The following is a 24584-nucleotide window of genomic DNA, read 5'->3' as shown; positions in this document are numbered from 1 at the left end:
TGGCATTTAGGGGGGCCTGGCTGGGCACTGTCAGCTGAGAAAATAGTTTTTGGAAAGCTGACACTAAGTAAGTTTTGCTGGTTTCTGTGTTTCACTAAAGCCGCTTAAGTAGATGTATGTTTTGACATCAGAACATTATAAAAATCTATGCACTTCTCCAAGTGCAATCTAAAATGCGTTTACTCGTTTCTGAGCCTAATTTTGTTTATTTTTAAGCAGAGATTTTGCTGCTCGATAAAAATCAACCTGAAAAAACCAAGCAGTTGATAAATAAGTCATTGTAGTGCTGCCTTAAGAAAGAGACTACACAGTTTCAAACAGTTCGTCAGTAACTAGTGCTGGTAGGGATACATTAATTTGTTAGGCTTCTATATTGTGCAATTCTTTGACATTCCTCTCCTCAGAGAGAAAACTGCATATGACACATTCTTTTCCCCTCCTCCTGCCACTGTCACGTACAGGGTATTTTCGTTTATGAAAGTGGGTGTCCTCAGGATGTAAGACAGGGACATCTGAGACTATTCTTATTTGCAGGATTTGCGTGATGATGAAACGACACTCTGCTGTGGTACAGATGATCACTTAGCATCCCTGTACTTCATTCATGCTTATTCCCAGTGTACAAGCTTGGATGTAATTTCTAGATGGGTGACTGGGATGGGTGAAGTAGTAGGTGACAGGCAAATGAAGTGGTGGCTCCACATCTTTTACCGGCTTTCTCAAGCCGAATATAATTTCCTCTATGGTCATGCCTAAACCGTGGTTCTGTATGCGATTTTTTGAGAGCATTTACCTTGTTTGCAAGGAAGCAGACAGCCATACTTGTACTGGGGAGTTTGTAGAGAGGAAATTTCACTAGGTAGTTTTATGGTAGAAAAATTATGTCCAGCAAGTGATCAGTCTCAGGAAAGGATATATCTGAGGAATAACTTCTTTAGAAGCTGAACAACCAAGATATTGAGACTGAGGAGGGAAAAAAAGCAGCTTTGGGTTTCAAAAGGGAAGAGAGAAGCAGGGAGGCCAAGCTATCTTGTCACATCTTGCTGAAAATATTGGAGAGACAATCACTGCTTGATAATAAAAACCTGCTGAAACAAGTAGACATCTATATGATCAGATAACAAAGGATTTGCAAATACAAATAGTGTGTTTGAGTTTACATGGGGAACTGCTGAGGAAAACAAAAGATGGGGGATATACACATTGTGTCTTAACCTTGAGTTTAAGCAAGAAAATATCTGCATTGGTTTTGGAGGTTGCTTACGAAATGGTTGTCATATCATTTGAAACAACTGTAAATAAGTATATGATATGAAATAAATAAATTTTCTGCTGTAGGAATTAATACCTCAGTCCCACATAAACAAAACTTTTCAATGGGGAACACAAGCACTGTGTTTTGAAGTTCATGGAACAAGATAGTATGCTTAATCATGTGCATAGGTGTTTTTAGGCTGTCCTGTAATGTTGATGGAAATGTAAAGCTGTAGCGTGTGGTGATTGAACTTTAATTCCTCATTTAACTATTGCAGAATACAGGTGGGTAAATCAATGCGCTGGATAGCCAATGCAAATGTAGTATTCCTGGATTACCATTAAAAGCTAATCCTAATTAGATTTAATTACACTTAAAATGATTACTGGGAGCTTTGCAGTGTGGCATCTTCCAGTTCTGTGAGAGGAAACAGATAATTCAGTTTGCAACCTTGTTTAGCTGAAATCAGATATACTGTTGTCTTTCTCCCCGCCTCCCCCAGCTGCTTCCAAGGTGCACTGGACATGTCCAGATTCATAAACATATCATTTGTAGCTTTGAATTACACATTTCAACCACATTAGCCATCTGAGGCCTCTGACTGGGCATTTGGGAGAATAACCTACGTGGATTTCTGTTGCTTGTTACATGACTCCCTTGCATTGCCTACTCTGGTTTTCATTTAAGTTTTTCATCAAAATGTCTGTGAAGAGATGAAAAGCAAATCACAAGGGTTATACCATTGATTTAGTAATTACCTTCTTTCTCTTTCATTTAATAACAACCTTCAGACTTTTAAGCAGGCACATGACAAAAAGGTATCTGAGTTGTGTAAAATACTGTTGAATTATACCCTAATCAACAGGACTGGCAAATACCTCGAACTCGATAAAATAAAATCTGTGGTCTGATTTTCATCATTCAGGAGCATAGTAGGCAGCAATAATGGCATTTTCCTTGGAAGCATGACTAATAGGACTTCATATTGGTAAATTACACTTACTGATGTATGGTCTTAATAGAAAACATGGGAACGAGCTCCGAAAGTTGGATTTATTTATTTTTTTCTTTAGAGCTCTGCTCATGGCACAAAGGCCATAAATCTTGAGCCTTAGAATATAGAGGAGGAGGTTATTGCTTAAACACCTGTCAGTTGTATCATTTCAAACTTGGAAACGCATTGCCTGGACACTGCAGTGTGCCTTGTTTGCTAATCCTCATCTGAGAACATCGCCGACAGCTTGCGGTGCTTGTGCTGAGACTTTCATCAGAAACATTGAGCTGGGTCATTGCTCAGGTAAATGGAATCTGGGGCTATTTGTGCACTGTTTTTTGCCTGCTACTACTATGAACCAGCTGGCACGACTATCATTAAGTCCACATCTGCTTCCCCTCTTCTGCCACCAGCTAGAAAATGCATGACCTGCTGCAATCCCAGATGCAGGCTACAAGCATGATGCCTTTTCAAGCTTCAGAGGAGGAGCACAGTCCTCGTCCTGGCTGCAAGTTAGACACTGCTAATGACACCTTCTTTACTGTGCTGCTCTGGGCTACTTTGTCCTGATCTGTTTGCAAAGTTATGTCCAGCCTGTGGGATGAACAGAATCAGAAAAGCCTTTCAAATTAAATCAGCCATGCAGCAAATTGTCATCTTTGATGCAGACAATTACCCAGGACTCTTATAAATGTCTTTCAAAGCATTTTCATATTCTTCACTTCCTTCTTTCCAATTAAAAGCAAATAAGGGACTGAAAAAGATAAGCTTGATAGAAAATCGCTTTTCTCTCTTGGAAAGGCGAGCCATGCTTCTTCATTCTGCTCCACACTTTTTCGCCTCCCATTTTGTTCTGCTTGGTGGAATCAGTTGTGTTGAGGAAACGCTGAGTTTCATTGCCTGCGGCCCCAGCCACACCAGCTTTTGACTGAGCTGTCATTGGGGTGAGGGGCAGCAGAATGGCAAATTCATGCTTCTAAACCAAACGATTTCACATAATCTGTCAGGGATTTAAGGAATGTGGCTTTTTAAAGTGGTTAGTAAACTCTGCGACTTTTAAATGAAACACAGAGAGCAGTGGTATGCGATTGTGCGAGGGAGATTTGAAGTGACAGATTAACGTAATCATTTTAGGCTTTCTAGTTTGTCATTCTGACAGAAAGCAGGGCTTTGCTCTATGTATTCTTAACACTGGCTTTTCCCAGAGTAAATCTTGAACATGTAAATCCCATGGGTATATATCATATGTGTTGGTTCTGTTTTGTTTTGTTTTTTAATTTGAATAGAATCAGGGCTTTTGTTTGTATCATCCAGAAGTAAGTGTAAGGATGACCTGTTACTAGAGATGAGTTCATAGTGGATGGTAACATATTTTCCCAGTATTCTTCCTTTTCTTGTCAGTGAGCTTAAATAGAGAACCTTTGACACCTACAGCACCGTCTCTGCCTGCAAAGCAAGCGCAGGAGGCAGGCGGGGTGGCAGCTGAGCCCTCCTCCATCCCACCCGGCGCTCTGCGGCGCTTCTCTTCCCGGCCTGCCGGATGAATATAGAACACAAGTGTCAAGGATGACACCTACTCTATAATCTCTGCAAAGCAAGCCTTTTCAGAATTTGTTGACAGTTCAGAGATTCAAAGTTAATTTCAGTTTTAGCTCCTATAGAAATAGGATTTTTTCCTCCACCTGATGTGATAATTGAAGACTAACTAGGCAGTATGCTAGTCCCTAACAAAGTGTGGTAAATAAATACTGTCTTGAGATGTGAAGAAGGTGTTAGATGAAAAGCTGTATCAATGATATTTGTTCCTTTATCTGTTGGAAGTGTTCTTTGGAGATTTAATTTATTACTGATAGCACCTGTACATTGGTATATATTATGGATCCTGTAGATGATGCTCTTAAAACAGAGTCTTCGAAAATCCTTTTTAGAAACAGGAATAGGAACATTGGCTTAGAAGAAAATTAATGCAACTTAACATATTTTTATAGAACAAGATGACATCAGCTATTAAGTCGTAGTTGCTTGAGGTACTTAAGTTGGCAGCTGCAGGACAGCTGATACTTTTCTAGAAGAAAAAGCTCCAACTTATGACTGTGTTTAACTTCTTGGGAGCAATGACCTGTGTTCGCAGTGCAGTGGCACACTGGTGCCTCCTGTGAGGGTTTCCATGCGTCCTGCTGTTGTGCAGAGAAGTATTTGCTAAGGACCGTATAAAATATCACACAGTATCACAGTATCACAGTATGTTTGGGATTGGAAGGGACCTCAAAAGATCATCTAGTCCAATCCCCCTGCTGGAGCAGGAACGCCTAGGTGAGGTCGCACAGGAATGTGTCCAGGTGGGCTTTGAATGTCTCCAGGGAAGGAGACTCCACAACCTCCCTGGGTAGCCTGTTCCAGTGCTCTGTTACCCTCACTGAGAAGAAGTTCTTTCTCAAATTTAAGTGGAACCTCTTGTGTTCCAGCTTGATCCCATTGCCCCTTGTCCTATCATTGTTTGCCACTGAGAAGAGCCTGACTCCATCCTCATGGCACTCACCCTTTATATATTTATAAACATTAAATATTTCAGTGAAAATGGCAAAATGGGTATAAGCCAGTATGATTTCTGGAAGAGAGTATACCAGAATAGAAATATTCTGTGAGGTCCTGCATTCCCTCAATGTAGGAGGAAGATGGTGGGCATAAGGCATTCAGGGCACTTATTTAGGTTTTTAAATTGTTTCAGGGAAAAATAAGAACAACAAAAATTTTGTAGAAATAATAAGAGAGAAGGAAAAAAATAGAAAGATAATTCTAATAAGATATGCAAGTAGTATTTCCCCTGTTTTGAATCCTTTGATGACTACTTCTGGAGGAGAAAAAAAAAGATAGAATTAGGAGGAACTGAAGAGATATTGAAAACACTACACTCTTAGAGTGATTCAGGCAGGAAGAGATCCCTGCTTGGTTCAACTTGTGCTCGCAGCAGTCCAGCTTCAACGTTTCATCCGCTTGCTGAGTGTCATGCCCAGTTGAGTTTCAAACGTCTCCAAGGATGAAGACTAGGCAGCTTCCCTCAGCAGCCTGTTCCAGCACTTAACCACTCTCCTGGTGAAAAGCATTTGTCATGGTAAAAGGAGATAGGAACAAGATACACTGAATAATCACTGGTACAAAAAAATTCTAATTCAATCAACATGTACTTGTCCTTCTCATGAAAGCAAAAACGCGTGGATGTACAATAAGATTGTCATTCCAAAAGTTTACATTTAAAAGGATTTTTGTGATTTGTGACTCAGGGAATCAGCCCCTCAGGGACTTACTGCCCCCACAGTTCCCTGATGATTTGAGGTATATTTACGTAATTCCAAAATACTAACAAAATTTGTAGTACATCATATACAAAAATGTCTTTTAGACATTGTGTAGAATGACTTTTGTATCAAGGAGCTGCTTTTACATTGCCAGTGCGAACACCTGATTGCAATGCACTGCAGTAGGTCTGACTCATTATGTCAGTATTTTATGGCACTCAGGTAAGCATGTTTGCAGAGTTGCACTAAACCTTTTTGATGTGCAATAACATTTCAGTAGTTAATGTAGTGTTCCACTGCACATTAACTTTTACTGCTTCTGTGCAAACTTACAATAAACAGGAGTGCAAGAAAAGGCTGTAGATATTTGTAAAATAGACCCTGCTGGAATGCATTCATTTAATGAACTAGCTTTCCAGCGTATGTTTGGGCTAGCTGATGATGTGATTAACAGTAAATTTTGAAATGTTTGCTTCTGCAGAAGATAAATTCATAGTTTTACAAATGTTAACACATTTCTTCCGGACTTTTTTTGATGTCAGTCTTGTAGCTCTGAGTCCTAAAAGGAAAAAGAACTTAGTATGGTTTCATGGAACTGCTTGGTGGTTTTAACTCTTTTCAACAAATATAGAATACTATTGATACAGCTGTTTTAAAGAGTTTGTATTATACATTTGAAATAGGTTGGTAGCGCTGTATTGGTAGCAAAATTCTCTGTTAGAACTAGTTTTGTAGATATATTAACTTCATAGACCTGGCTTTGTCAATGGAATCTGCCGACAGTATGTTGTTTGTGCTTGCAATACAGAAAGCTCCAGGACTTTAGCAAGTTGCTTTAGCTCTCAAGAGGAACTGTTTCCTCATTTTAAGAATGGTATAGTACCTTGTCCGTGCTGCTGTCTCCAAGGGCTTCGATGTCTTCTGGTGTAGAAATAAAAATATTTGTGTGCTAAAAACATACGCTATCTACTGCTTCCAGATACTGCTGTTGATTTTAGTTTGAAGGTGGATGGATGACTGAAAATATATGTAGATTTCTTTTTTTTTTGCTATGCTGTTGTAGTTAGTACTTAGTAAGAAAATGTCTAATCAAAACCAAATTTTATGGATTACCTCTAAAAGTCCTGAAAAAAAATAGGATTTAATAACAAAAATGCATCTAGAATCTTAGCTGTGTCAGCATCTTTGAGTACCACAATAATGAAACTAGTATATTTTTATATGAATTGTAAGTGCTTCTAGCATATGCAACATCAGGTGTGCCAGCAATATTTAGAATGCAAGCTGAATTGCTATTACACTATTCAACAGCAACCAACCACAAATAAATCTCAAATATTTCACAATGTTATTATAGATACTATCTTTGTCTTTAACCTGTAGTGCTAAAACCCTGAAATTCAGAGCACAACATGCTACCACAAGCAGGAGTTTCAGGTGTAGCGTTACACCTGAAGTATTTCTTTTCTCTCATGTTGCTGAGCAGGTAATGATTCCAACAGTGTTATCACCTGTAACTGCTGGGAGTCCTGATATCATCTGTGGAGCTCCAAATACTTTGATAATTGTTTGTCTTTTCTAACTGCCAGAGGAAGAAAACTGCTTGTGTAAGAGAAATAAAATGTGAAGAGCCAGTGCCATTTTCATTGTTGTGTGTTTTGTGGTTGGTTTGTTTTGTTTTTTAAGATTTATGTTCTGCTGTATATTCAGAAGAAATAGGAAGATGGAAGTGATAATTGCTGCATACGATGTGCAACACCAAGCACAAGCAGAATTAAACTTGTTTGGAGAAGAACATCTCAGGGGCGGATATCTTTGATGTCAAGATTGGGTTTATTTTAAACCTCATCTGTCTGGGTTTCTAAATAAATATAGGCCCAGTCACTTCTTGTAGTGCCTGAGCATGTGCAAATGAGAACAAAAATGTCACTGTGCATGGGGCTGGTCCAAGTCTGAGATCTTCTGTGCCTGGAGCTTATTTGTATGGTGGCTGTAATAAAAGACAAAATAAAACCACAACAACAACCCACCACCCCACATCTCTTGCCTGTAATTAGTCCCATGCAAGTCCTGTTTTTTACACATTTTCAATCTGAAATAAATCTCTGCTGCCAGCTTAGGCCTGAAATGATCAGCGGCGTAAATCACAAGTGACGTGGTTATTTCAAGTGCAGTTGCCGTGCAGACAGCCCCAGCTCTGGCTGCTGGCAGGTACGGGACGCCAGGTGGCTCTGGGCAACCCCTGCACCAGCTGCTGCGGGGACTCGCTGCCAAACTGCCCTCCCAGCCGTCACACACCTGAGACTTGTTGCATCCGCTCCAGAGCTGGTTTGTTCTGGTGCTGCTGCTGCAGTGCAGAGTCTCACTCTTCATTTCCCACCCAGAAGATTCTGTGTATGTAAACTAGATTTTCATGCCGCAGGGCAGAATATCAGCTGATAGAATAGCCAGAGGTATGTGAAGCCAGCAGTGGCATGCTAATATATGCTAACGAGAGGCTTGGCTCAAGCTAAGTCTTGTACCTTAGCCCTGGTTTTGTAGCAAACTTTCAAAATAGTGTACCTGTTATTTTTTGCCATCTGTTTTTATGACAATGCAATTTTGAGGCCATTCAATGTAGCTTAATTTACTTGTGCTCTAGAGCACCTTGTTAAATTATCCTGTTGGCACTATTTATTTTTTTCTAATTAAAGTTAATTTTTTATCCCCTAAAGAGACTTAGGTGGGACTGTGGAACCAGACTGGGACAGGAGACCCTAAACTGTGACCATGGCCACCAGTGCCCTGGTGTCTGGTGCTGTGACTTAGCGAGAGGAGTTGCTGGTTGGTGATGCAGGAGGCCTCTGAGAAGCAAATGCAGCTGCACGCTTGTCTGAGTTTTAAGCACATTTTCTTTACACTTGTCCCACTGATCCTACAGTGTTGTCTGTTGTGCTCTGCTGGAAATTGTCTGTGCTTTCCCAACCTCCTATAAGTGTAAATATGTGAATGAGGCTAAAGATATAGAGACGTCAGCCATTGCTTAATTTACCCCACAGAGGTTATTTTCTAGGAGATGTGACTCAACAAAGATTTTCAGTAATTGACAGAGAAAGTGCTGACTGACTTATTAACATTTCTGGGTAACGAGATCTGTAGGGAAGTTTTAATCTTTTGAAGGTTCCAGATGAACTGCCAGTAGTTTGATTAACTTTTTGTGTGTCTGTGTTAACCTTTGCTGATTTTATACAGTGTAATTGCAAGGCTACAAGTCGAAGTTGTTGGAATAATGTTACTGCAATTTCTTGGTCTAACTAGCTGCTGTATTACATTTGAATCCTCATTTCTCTGCCTGTTGCATGTGCTTAGACAGCGTCTTTACTGATTTTCTTGTAGCTCACGTTTACGTAAGGCATGCCATGCTCATAATATACGCATGCAAAGTTGTAAAATGGAGTTGCGAGGACTCTGTGTTACTGAGGTGTTTTTTCCCTTTTCTGCCACAAAAGCATTGAAGCAAATTTCCCTTGCAAGTTTTCTTTTGTCTTTTTTAAAAACTTTTTCTTGAATGCCAGTAAAATGGGTGGGTTTTTATATAATCGTAGAATCATGGAATTATTTCAGTTGGAAGAGACCCTCAGGGTCATTGAGTCCAACCATAACCTAATGTTGGCACTGAACAATGTCCCTAAGAACCTCATCTAAACGCCTTTTAAACACCTCCAGAGATGGTGACTCAACCACTTCCCTGGGCAGCCTGTTCCAATGCCTGACAACCCTTTCTGTGAAGAGTTTTTTTCCTAATATCCAATCTAAACCTCCCCTGGCGTAACTTGAGGCCATTCCCTCTTGTCCCATCACTTGCTACCTGGGAGCAGAGACCAACCCCCTCCATGCTGCAACCTCGTTTCAGGTAGTTGTAGACAGCAGTAAGGTCTCCCCTCAGCCTCCCTTTCTCCAGGCTGAACAGCCCCAGTTCCCTCAGCCGCTCCTCATCAGACTTGTGCTCCAGACCCCTTAGCAGCTTTGTTGTCTCCTCTGCACTCTCTCCAGCACCTCAATGTCTGTCTTATGATGACGAGCCCAAAACTGAGCAGAGGATTCAAGGTGAGGCCTCCACCAGTGCTGAGTCCAGTGGCACAATCACTTCTCTAGTCCTGCTGGCCACACTATTCCTGATACAGGCCAGGATGCTGTTGGCCTTTTTGGCCACCTGGGCACACTGCTGGCTCATATTCAGCTGGCTGTCAGTCAACACCCCCAGATCTTTTTCTGCCAGGCAGCTTTCCAGCCACTCTTCTCTGAGCCTTATGTTTCATTAGCATTTCTTATAAGGTTTGCCTTTAGACCAGTACCCATTTTCTAAATTGTACTTCTGTAGGGTGGAAAAAATCATGGTAACCAGATGTAGTATTTGTCTCTGGCCTGGCAAAGTGTTAGATTTAACAAAAGAAGCTAATAGAAATGTTCAAATTGACCCTTCTCATCATTTGGACTTCTTGGAGCTCAATCAATCTCTCATTATTATCAGAGTTATTCACGCAGAGGCAGAAGTGCTAGTATTTCTCATAATCAGCCCTTGAGCCAGATGTAATTTGCAATTTTGAAGCATTGTATTTTGAAACAATAATGCATTAAAACGAACAGAACAGGAATTAGAAGTATAGTTGTGGAGCGAACATGTTGAAGAGTAGCCATGGTTTAAACACTTTCTCTAAACGCTTTTAGTGGACACTGGTAATTAGAGGTACACAAAGCAGCGTTATTAATACTTAAATTGGTCCACAATTTTTAAACTGATCTGTGGAGTGTGCCGAAAGCAATACTAGAAGTGTGCCCACCTCACTGCGTGGCGGCAGGGCCGCTGTTGTTGGGGGGAGCACTGGGCCGAGGTCTGGGACCTGCTCAGCACCAGCTGGACGAGAGCTGCTCGGGCTGGTCCTGGCAGCCGGTGCACTGGGAAGGAGCATTTTACCCCAACACCCAAAAGAAAAATTGCTTACGCTATAGAAGAATAGCTACATTGCACTTTAGATTCAAAAATAGTCAAGCACCTGTTAATACTAGGCTGTTGTTGATGCTTAGAATTTGGGATTTTTTAATTTTTTTTTTTTTATCCCTCTGTGTGTAATATTATGTATTGCAAAGGACGATATGTCTGCTTTTATGTATGTACTCTGTGAAAGATGAGTTGATGTACTAGAGGCGTTCAGTCAAACTTTTTCAGGATCCTGCTCTTTACTTTACAAGTGAGACTTCATGTTTTTGCAATTTGTATTTACAGTTTTTCAATTACTGTTTAACATCTTACTGCTCAGTACTGAATTACCTGACAGGGCACTGAAGTCTTGATGGGCAAATTTTGTCTGAGAGGGGGGACAGGAGCATTTCTAAGTACATTACATGACAGTAATGAAAGGATATGTTGTCCATTAGGATTACATTATCTATTAAAAGGCTGAATTAGCTTGGCTGTGTCACATGTATGAGCTACTACCTTCACTGACAAATAGCACACAGTGTATCAGATTTAATCTTGAGGCAAGTAACTTTGTCCTCAATAACCACTCTCTTTTTTGAATGCATACACAACAATAAAGAGTTTTTGTCACACAGGCAAACTTTAAAATGCTTAGACTATGATGAAACTTTCCTTAAAATATCGTGTACTGCTTCTGTGGTTGCTCCCATCATTGATGATTGCTAACATACTTGTATCTGAGCAGAAGGTTTCTTTTTCAGGGATGCCGCAATCCACAGTTTAACAGATTTTGGCTGACCACTATGAAAATGAGTTATTGATGGTGACTTTTAGTACATTGTGGTATTGCTTACTGAGCTGATTCAGCCATACAACAGAAGAATCTCTTGTCTGTTTGTTGACTTGATGCTATCTTTCAAATATTATCACTTTAAAATGATCCCCACTTCCATTGACCTTCTCAGCCTGTTTTTTAACTGCAGTAGTTTGGATTAGTTCTTAGTTTTTGTCTTATTTCCTGTGATAATTTATTTATTAATTAATTTATTTATTAATGCTGTCAATGGCTCCAGATAGCTTTAGACAATCATGAATAGCGATACAAGAAGATTATCTTCTGTTTAGAAATTTGCAAACAGATGGTCTCTCTGTAAAAGAAATCTGTTTTCAAAAGTTCCACCATTTTATGATGAAAGTAAATATTACAAATACTTAAGTTGTGAAAAGAGAGTGGCTTGGTGTGAATAATATTCTGCCTGTTGTGTCATGCCTTTCAGGAAATGTTATCAAAACTGTTTATGAAAATAATTGAATGAAACCTCATGACATGTCTCTTGGTTTGGCATCATACTCGTTTTCTATGAAGTTGGGATACTGACTCACAAAGACAGGCAGATTAAGCATCGGTGGCTGGAAACAGTTATTGATCCCATATGTTGCTTCCACGTCTTCCCAGGAAGTTGGGGGAATCACCACTGATGTTGCACATGAAGTATTGTGATCTATGTCCCGTCCCCACAGTTGTTTTTGAGTAGCCTTAATTTGGTGAGATGTACTAGAATCTGCACCTGAATGGTGCTGAAGATATCGTTTATAATGTTTGGAAGGTTAGGGAGATGATGGTGGTAGAAATGTGTGAATACATCACAGAAGAGCTTCACGTGCTCTGCAGTATTCATGCACAGGGTGGTGGCTTCAGAGGGGGCTGGTAATTTGGAGTGATAACCACTTTGGTTCTACTGGTTTAAATTTCTGTGTTCATGACCAAGCACATGAGTTTCTCTGTTGCTTGAAGGCAAACTTGATTGCTCTGAAGAGGTACAAGTGTACCTCTCCAGGGGTATTCTGCATTTTCATGAGTTACTTGTGTCCTTTTGTAATGCCCTTTTCTTGTTTGGGGACAACAGAGTTCTCCAGGAACCCTCCTGGCTAGGGGTCTTTTTGCTGAACGTTGCACCAGAATTGCTGCTTTATCAGTTTTAACGTAGGCAAGGAAATCCATGGGAACAAAAAGTTCTAAATGTCCATTTTGACTATGCCCACAAGCTCCTACATGAAGGGGCCTTGCTCCTGGTGCCTGTACATCAGTGCTTCTGTATCATCCCAGGGCAGCATGGCTGCTGGGTCACTTAGGTGTGATAACTGGCTATTTCTAGAAATCCATTGCAAATATGTAAATGTTTGCACTTACAAGCTTGTTTTTAAAGATAGCACTTGCACAATTTTTTTTTTTTTAAAGGAAGGCTTGTAAACCCTGAAGTCATCACTAAGCAGGATGATTTTGTTTGTGTGCTGTTGAATGCTTAGGCTTATTAATTTTTATTTTGGGAACAGAATGTTTTCACATGTCACAATAATCTTTTGCAATATAAATCTTATGATTGTGCTGATGCAGCAGGGTAAAAAAGATTAGAGGAATAATTGCAAAATCCTTTGAATAGCGTTAGGTTGTGTGTGTGAATACTGTTAGCTGCTATGGGGAAAAGAGCTTGCCTTGAAGACAGAAAGCACTGATAGAATAGCTCAAGATGCTTACCATTTGTTAATTTTTAATGATGGTCTTTTTTCTATTAAGAAACATAATGCTACTGAACTTCTGTCTCAATCAATTTTTTGTGTTTTTTCATTAATCAACTAATGCGTGTTTCTTCTATAGCTCTTTATTCTAATGAAATATGTGGATGATTTGGCAGACGACAATGATCTCATCAGTAACGCATCAGAGCAAAATCCATTTAGCAGATTATATTTATATTATTTTTGTTATATCAAGGATACCGATATATCTTCATTTAAACTGAAACTATTTTTGAGATAAGTTGTGAACGTGGAATTTCTGTTGCTACCACTTGTACATCCTTCTTTCTTCATCTATTCTGTCGTTACATGTTCTTTATGTCCACGTGTGTATTTTGTATACATTTCACATATTTCATATATATGGCATCATTTTGTAGCTTGAGCTTGTTCTGCAAATGTTCTGCTACACTGTCTTCTCTTCAATGAGTGTCACATTGTTTAGTTGTTCTGATGCATTGGCCCGAAGCCCCTGCAGGCACTTGCTAGTCAGAGCCTTGCTGCCGAGTGCCGGCAGATTTGGATTGGGCCACCTTCTGGTTGATGACAGTCGTTCGAGCAAGTGAGCTTGAAAGTAAGCCAGCTAGGGACTGACAGAGAGGTTTGGGTATGCATTTTAGCTTGATTAGATTATCCAGAGTTCATGGGATTTCATATTTCAGGGTCGAGCTTTGGGCATATAGGCCTGTGTTCTCATCTTTTTATTAATAATAATGTGACAAACTAGTATCACAGGGACTGAGGATGGTCCTTTCCTCTGATGTGACTTGGCTATTATATTCTAGAGATCATACTTTTTAAAAATGGTCCTCTTTTACATTTTTTAAATTTCTTCACTAACTGTGGTTGCTATTGTTGGCTGAATTTGAGGATTAAGTCTGTGGATCTGTGAATATGACTTTGAGCATTTACACTTATCTTGAAACTTTCTCTAACCCTTAATGTAAAAAGAGAATTAAGAAGCTATAAATTAAGTAGAACCCTGGAGTATCTTGGCAATTAGAGTGAACAAGATTTCAGCTGCTCACTTTCATCAATTTCTCACACTCTTGGACAGACAGGGTATTTTTAATTTACAACGTGCATTTCAATTAGTCATAGAAGTTTTTTCTTAAAGCTTTTGCTTATGTAGTTACAGAATGAAATTAAACTACTTTTTAGCTATACTTTTCATAACAGGGTTTAGATGAGAGAGCTAGCGAATAAACCAGCTGTTACGGGAGGTAGCATTCTCTTATTTTATAAATGTTGTTACTATTATAAGGAGATTATTCTATAACCATACAGTATGTGTCCTTCAGGAAGTATTAAGCTATGTCTATGTTTATGAACAGAAAGATAATTTATTTTTGGAGGTTTGGAGGAAAATGTGCACTTTCCTTTTGCTCTTAATTTTCCACCATGAGTAATAGTATTCTGTGCTCCACTTCTAAGAATTCAAAGTGGAGGAACTGGCGGGCACAGGTCAGTGTTGGGCTGCTATGGCTTCTGCTGCTCCACACTATCTGGTATAGCTTTAGCATTAGAACTTCTTTTGTCATTAATCTGTTAACTTAGCGAAGCAGTAGTGTATGCAATTCAGTGCACATCATGTGGCAGCTTGTGTCTGTGCACTGGTGTCTTATGCGCTGATTTAGGTAGGGCTTTTATAGCTCACAGGCAAATAGCTGGCACTGGATTTAGCAAATGACAGGAGCTTGGAATTAGATTCCCAGGCTGTCTGAACATCAGTGTCACAGATGTTCCTTTTCTGCACTGCTTTGTTTGTTAATTCCAACAGTAGCTCTTACCTTTGTTTTTTAAACACTGTCCTCCTTTTGACTAATGCAAAGAGCACTGATGCTGTACAGATCTTGAGCAGTGGAGTTCTCATGTCTGCTTCAGATGACAAGTTCTAATTTCATTTGCATTTTTAAGAAGTGCGACAAGTATCCCAGCAGCCAGTCTCCCAGCAGTGAGAATGAGACCATCACAGGTTCAGGCGTTTCAGGCACTCGGTCCCCAGCTGCGTGCAGCGGAGAGCAGCTCCTGCCTCTGTGAAGTGAGCGCTGAGGGCTGAGGTCACATCGCTTGGCAGTGTCCTCAAGACCATGTCCTTGCAAAGGTCTGGAGTCTCTCTGACACAGGACAAGTAGACGGTGATTGCTGTTTTACAAGGGAGATGTCGTTTGCAATTGCATTTTGGCACTTTCCAGCCTTGACTTGTTATCATTAAGTGAGAAGTCACTTCATTGGGGAAGTTATTATGTGGGTGTGCCAGAACATTCCATATATGCTTTATGGAAGAAGTAGTATTGGCAGCAATAACATTCCAAAGTTGTCATGGGTCATATGTGGGACAAACATGCTAATTCCATCTCCCTTCCTTTTGAGTACCTGAGCACTAAAGAAGTAAGCTTCGCAGGGGTGAAAATGGTGCATTTTGGGGAAGGTGAGCCAGATATTTTCCCTGGGCTGATGTATCCAAATTACGGTGTTTTAAATACTGGGAGTAATTCTGGGGACCTGACTTGGCTTCTTTTGACTATCACAACTGCTCATGGGCCACTGGGAAGCAGCAGGAAAGGGCTTTGCCGCTTGCTGTGAAGACAGTACAGGTGGCTACGGGAAGTGCATTTGGTGCTTTGAAAGGATATTGAACAGACTGTTTGAATTTTAGTGCTCTCAGTACACTTACCTTTTTTTTTTCAAAGTGTCCTGTTTTATTTAATATTTATGAATCAGAGTAGGAGACATCTACCTGAGGAAATTAGAAGGACTGGTGATTTTGAATAGCTTGACACCAGTGTAGTCACCAGAGTACATAGCGTTATACACTTGAGAGAGTTTTAACAGCTCACTTTAATGGTGTGCCTTAGTATTGCTGGATGTTGCTCTTCTGTAATTAAACTTGGCTTGAATATGTATGTTAAATAATTTATAAATGTCTGTTATAAATTTGGTGGAGAGGATGGTGATTTGGGCTGTGGGTTTCATTGTGACTATAAATTGTACTTCATGAAGCAAACACTTTTAACAGAAATAAACAGCAAACACACTTACTGTTAGCAAGAGTAATCTCACCAAAACCCTTTGAATGATATTTGGAGTGGAGAATGTTGACCTCTCCTACAGAAATGAAAGTGGTGTATGTGTGGGGGTGCGTGTATGTACATATGTATCCCCATCACAGTTCTTTTAAACACCTTTCTCAAGTGCTTGGTGGAACCAGGAAAATATTTTTCCTTTGTTTGTGTGTTACTTCCACTATTGTAAGCTGAAGCTTGACAGAGATGCTGTTAGACTTGTGTTCTCAGTGGAAAAGAGAAATTTGAACTTGTAAATATTTTTGCCCAGAGGTCTAGCCAAAAGTATGCAGAAGTGTTCAGAGCCAGCATCAAGTAGGACAGCATATTTCCAAACTGTTCTGCAGCTCCATGACCTATGAGTATCATGGAGATGCTATCTGTGTAGGTAATGCTGTTAAAAACATGAAGCCCCAATCAGGGAGGACGAGGACAATGTTGATTATTCGGGGTTCAAATGTAGGGACAGTGCAGTTAATGTTGCTAAACTTATTACAGGGAGTGGTGATTATGGCAGATAAATCACTCTGTGGGTCACAAAGTCCAGACGAAGCAAGTTTGCAAGACCACTGCGGTTTATCCTCTGCCAGGCTGTCCAATGCCGGGATGACCAGAAGCTTGTCAGAGACGGGCACTGGAAATTAGGACAAAATGACCACCCTTTGAAATGCCTGGGAGAGGACCAGGGATGTCTTCTGGAGACTTTATCAGGATTGTCCCCAGAGGCAGAAGGAGCATTCATTCCCAGATGACTCGAAGAAAACCATGAAAGACAAGAAAAGAAGGGTTGTTGTCACAGCTTGCTCATGAGCCAAACCCAGTCGAACCCTCCTGCAGCTCCGAGCGCTGCCCATGCGGGAAGCCCACTGCTGCCTGTGGTGAAATGCAGCACGAGCGTGGTGCGTTCTGCACTCGGATGACTGGATCTGGAAACTCAAACCATCAATTTTTGCTAGGTTTGCATTATATGTTAGCATCAGAAGTACTCTCCTCAAATCATGTGGCCTGACCAGACATTTACTAGATTTCATACAAGGACTATTAGAAACTTCCTGTGTACTTTATCTTTTTAAATAAGGTATTGATTTCAATATATTTCTGCTCATACTTGCAATGAATTGATTTATAGTGGTAGAAATTCTGTTTTGCTGCCAAAACCTGATGGACACTAACTAATTCCATTTTATCTCTTTTTATTTTTCATTTGAAAACCACTAATTCTTCTTCAAAAATAAACCAGCTACTCCAGAATTTGGTTCCTTTACTTTGGCTGACATTTTGAATGGGTCAGGGAAGGGCAGGAGACAGAAGCAAGCTCAGGCATCCCAGAGATGCTGTGCTACAGTACCACATATGTTGTGTGTCTCTTCGCAGCTCTGCGTGTTGTGTCAGTCAGACCCCTGCCACCTGCGACACGCTCTGTGTATCAGGATAAAATGGCTCAGTTCCACTGTTTTTCTGCCAAAACTCCTCCCTTGTCAAGAGGATTTAGGGCTATTTTAAATTACCCATTCTCTTGTCTGGTGTACGACATCCAGAACTTGATTTGAATCTCTTGTGTCATCAGTGTAAATGTTTTGTATAATGGTTTTGACTACTCTCTAATAAATAAGTGGACATTTTAAAATATACACACTGGTGTTTCTAGTCACTGAATTTAAGTATGTCACTTTTACAAATAATATACTATAAAAGCAGAGACTTTATATAGTATTTTGTGGTTCTAAACCCTGCCATGTCCTCTGCCTTTCCCTTTTCAGATGATTATTAATGAACAATTTCAGTTTTCATATGCCTGAATTACTTTGGAAATGAGCAGTCTGGGAACTGTTGAGAACAGCCATTCACTCTAAAGTTTGTGTTCACACCCCTACACTGTACTGTTGTGTTGTTGCGTTATTAAACAACTGCCCTAAAGAGCCATAAACATGCTTTCACGGTGTAGTAATATCTCTTGAGTGAGTGACCAGAAATTAGTCTTTCTGCAGGGTTGCTGTGTGGTACGTACTCAGCCCACACAATGACTTTGTGCTAGAATCAACAGGAACAAAAGGGAAAAGATTATAAATGCCTGGTGGACTCTAAATATTTTATCAGTTTACGTTCATGGGTCAGAAGAAGGTTTTAAGAACTCTGTGTTTTACTTCAGTGTTCCCGAGCATTCAGACTGCCCTGTTGTACCATTGCTGGACTTTGCACGTTTCAGTACTTTCATTTCACTTTTGATGTGAACCTGAGTGAGAAGTGCCCCAAGTGTCAGTCTGCTCTTATCTCAGTGTTTGTTTGATTAAAAAAATAAGTAAAATTCATGCTGCTTTTGGTATGACAAATTATCCCATGTTTAATAGGTATGCATTATAATAAGATACTGTTTAATAAATGTGTTACCCTTTCTGCCTTAAATAGAAAATTGCCATCTAAACTTTAGACCTATTTAAGGGCTATATTTAAGTGTGTGTTTAGTTCGCTCTATACAAAAGTCATTCATTTCAGAATAGGTCTGAAATATCGAAGAAATACATGCATTAATTGAGTATCTCAAATGCCAAACTGTGCTCTCCCTGAAAGTCTGAAAGAAAACAGTGATATGTGCAAATAGGGAATAATGTAAAATACTTGAAATGTAGGCGGCAGAGGGAAGATGAGGCATGAGAAAGGCAAACACAGAGTTGGCAGCATCCCGCTCCCTCTGGGACAGCCCAGCCAGCTCCATCCCTCAGCCCTCTGCTCACACACCTTGTACTGCAACACCCTCGGGGGAAAAGAGGCATGAGTAACAAAGTTTAAAAAAACATGTTGGTGCTGAAAAAGAGTAAATTTCCATTTTTGGGTGGTGTCCGCTGTGTGGTGAAACTGGTCTCGTGGGGCGGGTGTGCAGAGTGGTACTGTGCATCGGGCAGTTGTCACATACACGTCTCCTGTGTATGTGAAGGCCTTCACTTGATGTAAACTTGAGTTGTGTTCTTTGGCAGTGAGAGCGTTGAGTAAATTCTAATACATTGTTTGTGTGTTTAAGAACAGTGAACTCAAAATGCTGAAAAAAAAAAAAAGGAATGTGGTCCTATTATTTTTTGTTGTTGTTTTGGTCTGTTCTTTAGTGAGGAATTCTATAAACTTTTAAAAGGAGTGAAAGAAAATAAAGTCTAAAAAAAAACTATTAAAAAAAAAAGACAGCCTGAAAATATGAAAAACTGAGATTCTGAGGTGTTTGCACTTTCCCTTCATGGTTTCCAAGCAGCCCTTCTTGGAGGACTCTCTTTGTCGTAGGAAAAGGAAAATACAGTTTTGTTCATTTCACAAGTTAGATTCTTTTTTTGTGTGTTATTAACAGGTTTGGCAAACATCGCAAAGATGACAAGAGTGAGAAAACTGGTAAAATAAAAGTGCAGGAAGCTCTTACTTCAGAAGAGGAGAGAATACGAATGAAGCAAGAACAGGAGAGGTAGACTTCAGTATTTGCTTAAACCTTGATAGAGAGAGTTTGTTTTTTAAACTACATAACTGAAGTTCAGTTTCACTGATGAAATTTCCCAAATGTTGATATGTTTATATACTTTACATAACAAGACAAAGCTGGATTTATTCTGGACGTTAGTATCTTTGGCTGCGTTAAGCATCTTTTATAGACCCAGAGCTCCTTCCTTTATTGAGGAGACTGAAGTAATAAAATGAAAGTTTTCTCTATATATTCTATAACTGATTTTATTGACATTTTCAGAAAACAAATATTTATATAGAATGAAGTATGTTTTGTATTTTTTTTCAAAGTCTGGCATATCTAGATTTTTCGTTGATATATTTAGAAGCTACCTTAAAATTATACTTACCAGTATATTTGTCACTGGAGTTCAGTCTATTTATGTGTTATGCAGTCTGTTTATGAAATGATATGTATATTAAACTGCTAATTTTAAAAATGAGTGGTGAGTACCTCTATTTTTCCTTGTCAGCTTCCCTTAACATAAAAAATGTATGTAATATATCTGTCATATGCTCTTCTCAATATTTCAAATCTACTTTTTGTCCTGTCTCTTGTAGTCCTAGATATCTGGGGCCTGGAGTCTGATATCTCTTATATCAATTTAGTCAAAATCTTGGAAAGCTTAGGGATAAAATAACTAGTATTTGGGGTGCGCATGGAGAGAATACCTCTTGAAATGGACATCTCTTCAGTAAGGAGACAAACTTTAAAGGATTACAAAGTTTGAATGCTGAATGATAAATAGATTCAGACACATTTAGCAGTGAATGTGAACTATGAATTGGACTGATTTATCTTAAAATTATGCTATAGCTCAGCCATAAATTGAGGATTGATGCAGGGAGGGAAATTTTGTTGTCCTTGTGTAGGAGCTATGACTAGTTAGTCCTAATGATCCCTTCAACCATCTTCTCTATGCAACTTGGTCTTCTGTGAAAACAGAAGTTTATAAATGATGGCTTCATCACTAACAGCTCACTGCAGTAGCAGAGCCACAGTGACTCATGTGTAGTCTCCTCAGTTAAACCTGGAATGGTTTGCTTTGAGTTCTTCTAGGGTTGAGTGATTTACGTTACAGCTAAGGCAGGCTAGGAGTGTAACATCTATTAGTTAATGAAGGTCAGCAGTAACTTGTTAAACTGCAGAAAATTTGGGATCATCTGTTTGGATTACATTATGGGAAATGTTTTACTCTTTAACAGACATACTAGCATAAACAGATGTAAAAATTTATTCATGTCTTTCTCCATCTATTCCGACAGTAGAGCGTGGCTGGATCACAGTGCTTTGTTATTTTTTTCTGCTCTGTTTTTTATTTTCTCCTTTTTAACAAAAGTGAGGCAGAGTCATTAAATTTATTCCTGATTTTAAGAGTAATGTGCTTTCAGATTAAATGGTAAAGGGGGATCCTGGAACTGAAGGGCATTAAGTGACTTTGGAAATGAGGGGTTTGTGCAGTCAGCTTCCCTTTGTGCATGGGCAGGGCAGCCCCTTTGTGGATAAACTCACCCCAGGGCTGCAGAAACGGTGAAAGCTGCCTCTGTCGCTCCAGCCAGCTCAGGGCAGGGGGAAGCTTGGCCACATGTGCACAGCACTGATCCCTGGCTTCATACACACTGCTGAACCCAAAATTGCCTAGCATGTAGGGTTTCTTAGTAACTTTAGGTCCCCAGAATATCTGCTCTACGCATTTATTCAAAGAAGAAAGACTTGAGGTTTGAATTAGTAATGTTTTATCTCTCTTTGTTCTCTCTCTGTGTCTCTCCGTGTCTCTGTCTCTCTCAGTAAGAATGGTGAGAGCACAGACTGTCCATGTGGTGATGTAAGAGAGGTTGCAATAGTCACGCTGGGTACCAAGGTAGACTTATGAAATTATTTGTATAGCCCCCAGTGCATGGGGCAAATTCCTTATCCCTGTCCATCAACTTACGCTAACCAATTTGAACCTTTCCTGGAATCTCACTCCTCGTGTGTCGTAAAAACAATTTTATGTGTTCACTGAAACTGCAGAAAATGCATGCGCCAGAACTTCGTAACAGCTTGATGTCATCATAACACGGGTCCTCTTCCTCCTGTTACTCTCTTTCCCTAACAGTGTATTTGCTTTCCTTTGTGTTATGTCTATAAGAGAATGCGAGTTCTTTGGGGTAGTGGCATGTACAACTAATAAAAGACAATAAAATAGCAACCAAATGTGTGAGGTGCTTCCTTCGGTTTCTGAAAAATTCAGACATTGATTTGGTCCATAGAGACTAAATATTTTTGCAGTTAGATTGCACAGCGTTTCCTTTTGATCCTGCAAAATAATCAGTTTAGATACATGCTCTTAATGAAGAGAACTCTTGCAAATTAACTGAACAATCCCTCAAAATGTTTACAAGGAGGCAGAGTAAAATATTACTGTCAGTGTTGGTTCATAATGGCTGCTATTTTAACATTGTTTTCTGTGGGTTTTTTCCTCGATGTTTTTAGCAGTACAATTCACTTACTCTATTTGACTTGGTATTTGGTACTATATACCTCTATAATGATGCAATACTTTGGGGAAATAGGTTGGATTTAATGAATTTACTATGTATGAGAGGCTAGGAGCAAAAATCCTTAGGGGGTCAGAGAACAAGTGTATCATCCATTAAAAAATCAATCATGCCCACGATTTTATGGAATTCTTATGCCTTGACTTGGTAATTTTAATAGTATTGTGCTTACAATAGTATTTTCTTTAAAATCTGAAAAGTAGTGTTCATATTGATTATAAGACAAACAAGCAAATTAATGTTCTTCAATTTACCATGATTAAAATGAATGAAATTGCCTTTTATAAACATATTACTACTAATAATTTCTTATTAAGGAGCATATCTCTTAAGCTATATATGGTACATGTTTACTGACAATCTTAAAGTAATTTTGAACAGAAAATGAAATTATCTCATTGAAAATAAAAGCAGCTTTCAGTGAAATAGAATACTGGAGCGATTAGGAGTGTCATCTGAGGAGACCCACCATTCTTACCAAAATTGCTGTAAAATGCTTGCTATTTGTAAATTCTCCAAATGTTGGATTAACAGTTCATCCAAGGCCATAAGACATTGTCCCTGTGTGACCATTCTTAATTACTGGTTTAATCCAGGAAAATAAGTCTGCTTGCATTAATCTTACCTATCTGCCAAGCACTGATGTGAAAATCCAGATGTGCCCTGGTGTGCTGTTAGAAAGGCTGCTTCCCCCAGCAGTGGCACCCATCAGAGCCTTAAGGCAAAACTAAGCAACAGGTTTTCTGAACTTGGCCTTGTGTCTCCTAAGAAACAGACTATACTTAAGTCAAATAAGACCTGAATTCAATTAGCTGTTCCTGTGCCAGACCACAGCTGTTTATATATATGCTAAAGCAGACCCCCTCTTTGCCATGCTGTCATCCTGTCCATCATGGGGCTACTAAAAGTGGCTACCACTGACATGCTACATTTAGTTGGATATGCTGAGAAAACAGCCCTGGGCCCTTCTTGCTTTTGTTGTAGAAGGTCTTCTATCAGTTCCAGAGTCTCCTGGTGCACCTGAGTTTTGCCCATCTTCCTAAGAGTAATATCTGGAATTTTGCAGATTGGACATGAGTGGAATAACTTAAGCTTTCCAAGATATTCAAACTGCTTGTAGTCTTATGCTGGCGTTTCTATGTAGGATAGAGTTAAAACCAGATTTTGAAACTTTTGTCAATGACCAAGAGGAATCAACGTTCCAGCCTGGTTAGTTTTCATATGAATGGTCACCTTCTGCTGTGCTACTGGATCTAAGCCTCTACGCCTTTGGAAGCCCACAGACATTTCCACTTTAGAAACTCTGTATCTGGTGTTTGAGGGTCCCCCAGGATAGGGTTTTCTCAATATGCAGCCTGTGTGTTCATTGGTGTCCTGCAACCTGATTGCCCTGAAATGTTTTCTGACTTCTTCAAGACTCTGTAGTCTCTTTCTTAGGAGATATGAAGACAGAAATCTTCAGAAAACGTTCTACTTTTGTCTGGGTTTTTCTTTGTAACCTTTGCTGGAGAGAGACATTCTTCTAACAGCAGGTTCTAATACCCTTGGATTTTTCCTTGGATTTCTTTTTTTATTGTTTCGAGGGATTTTTTTTTCCTTTGTTCCTCTGCAGCTCTGTGTTTATGACAAAATTAATCTTCAGCAAATCAAAAACTCGTGCAGTTCTTCACACCCGCCTGGTAAGGCCACATGTGCCATCCCTGTCTTCAGCCTTGAACTGACTTCCTCTGGCAAACCAACCCAACCCAACCCAACCCAACCCAACCCAACCCAACCCAACCCAACCCAACCCAACCCAACCAGCTTTACTCTTTGTACTTGGGTAGTAGATTACAGAAGAATGAAATTAACTTACCTCTTTGGGAAGTTTTCAATAAATTCAGCTGTGTCCAGTGTGGTTCACCACTAAATAATGCTTAAAAAGAGAAAGTTGCAATTCTAATGTAATCTCGTGATGCAGAGTAAGTGATCCCAGCTATAGGCAAATAGAGTTTCTGCTTTAATCCACCTCTAGAGGCACTTCCTCCTCTTGAAAGGAGGGTCTACAGGATAGTTTCTCTTTTTGGTTAATACACTGACTTAAGAGCTTTATTAGTGTTCTATAAATCTCCATAAAAGTATTAATCTTGGCATTATATTTTTCTTAAACTTCCACTGAAATGGGTGCAAAATCGGGTGGTTAAACACCTATGTTGCGAGGATCAGTCTTGAGGAGATGAGGAGGAAACTTTTGGAAGAGAATTTAAGAGCTGTTCTGGTGGAAGCGCTATGACAGAGGCTCCAGAAATGCTGGGAGGATGACGGAGCATTCCCATGGGGGCTTTCGGAGCCAGGGGCTTCCTTTGCTCTGAAAAAGCAGCCATATGATTCCAATCTCTGTTATACTTGTTGGAAGAAGATTAACACACAGCAAAGCAAT

At 39.7% G+C, this 24584-nt stretch overlaps 1 protein-coding gene across 12 annotated transcripts in view; it reads left to right on the top strand.

Annotated features, from left to right (window-relative positions):
• The window catches only part of PARD3 (par-3 family cell polarity regulator), a 459106-nt gene that overhangs the window by 321428 nt on the left and 113094 nt on the right, over nt 1-24584 (top strand). For 8 of the 12 annotated variants that reach the window (XM_065830908.2, XM_065830907.2, XM_065830905.2 and 5 more), the window contains one exon: nt 19479-19589. The exons of 3 other annotated variants lie outside the window; for them this stretch is intronic. In XM_065830908.2, the coding sequence (XP_065686980.1) occupies nt 19479-19589 (111 nt within the window). Of the gene's footprint in view, nt 1-19478; nt 19590-21413; nt 21822-24584 lie in introns of those variants that run through there. One more of the 12 variants, XM_071805299.1, reaches the window with a different exon arrangement.

This window comes from Patagioenas fasciata, chromosome 2, assembly GCF_037038585.1.
Source record: "Patagioenas fasciata isolate bPatFas1 chromosome 2, bPatFas1.hap1, whole genome shotgun sequence".
NCBI classification, from domain to species: Eukaryota; Metazoa; Chordata; class Aves; order Columbiformes; family Columbidae; genus Patagioenas; species Patagioenas fasciata.
Note: the sequence above shows the minus strand (reverse complement) of the source record. Positions and strands in the feature narration are given on the sequence as shown.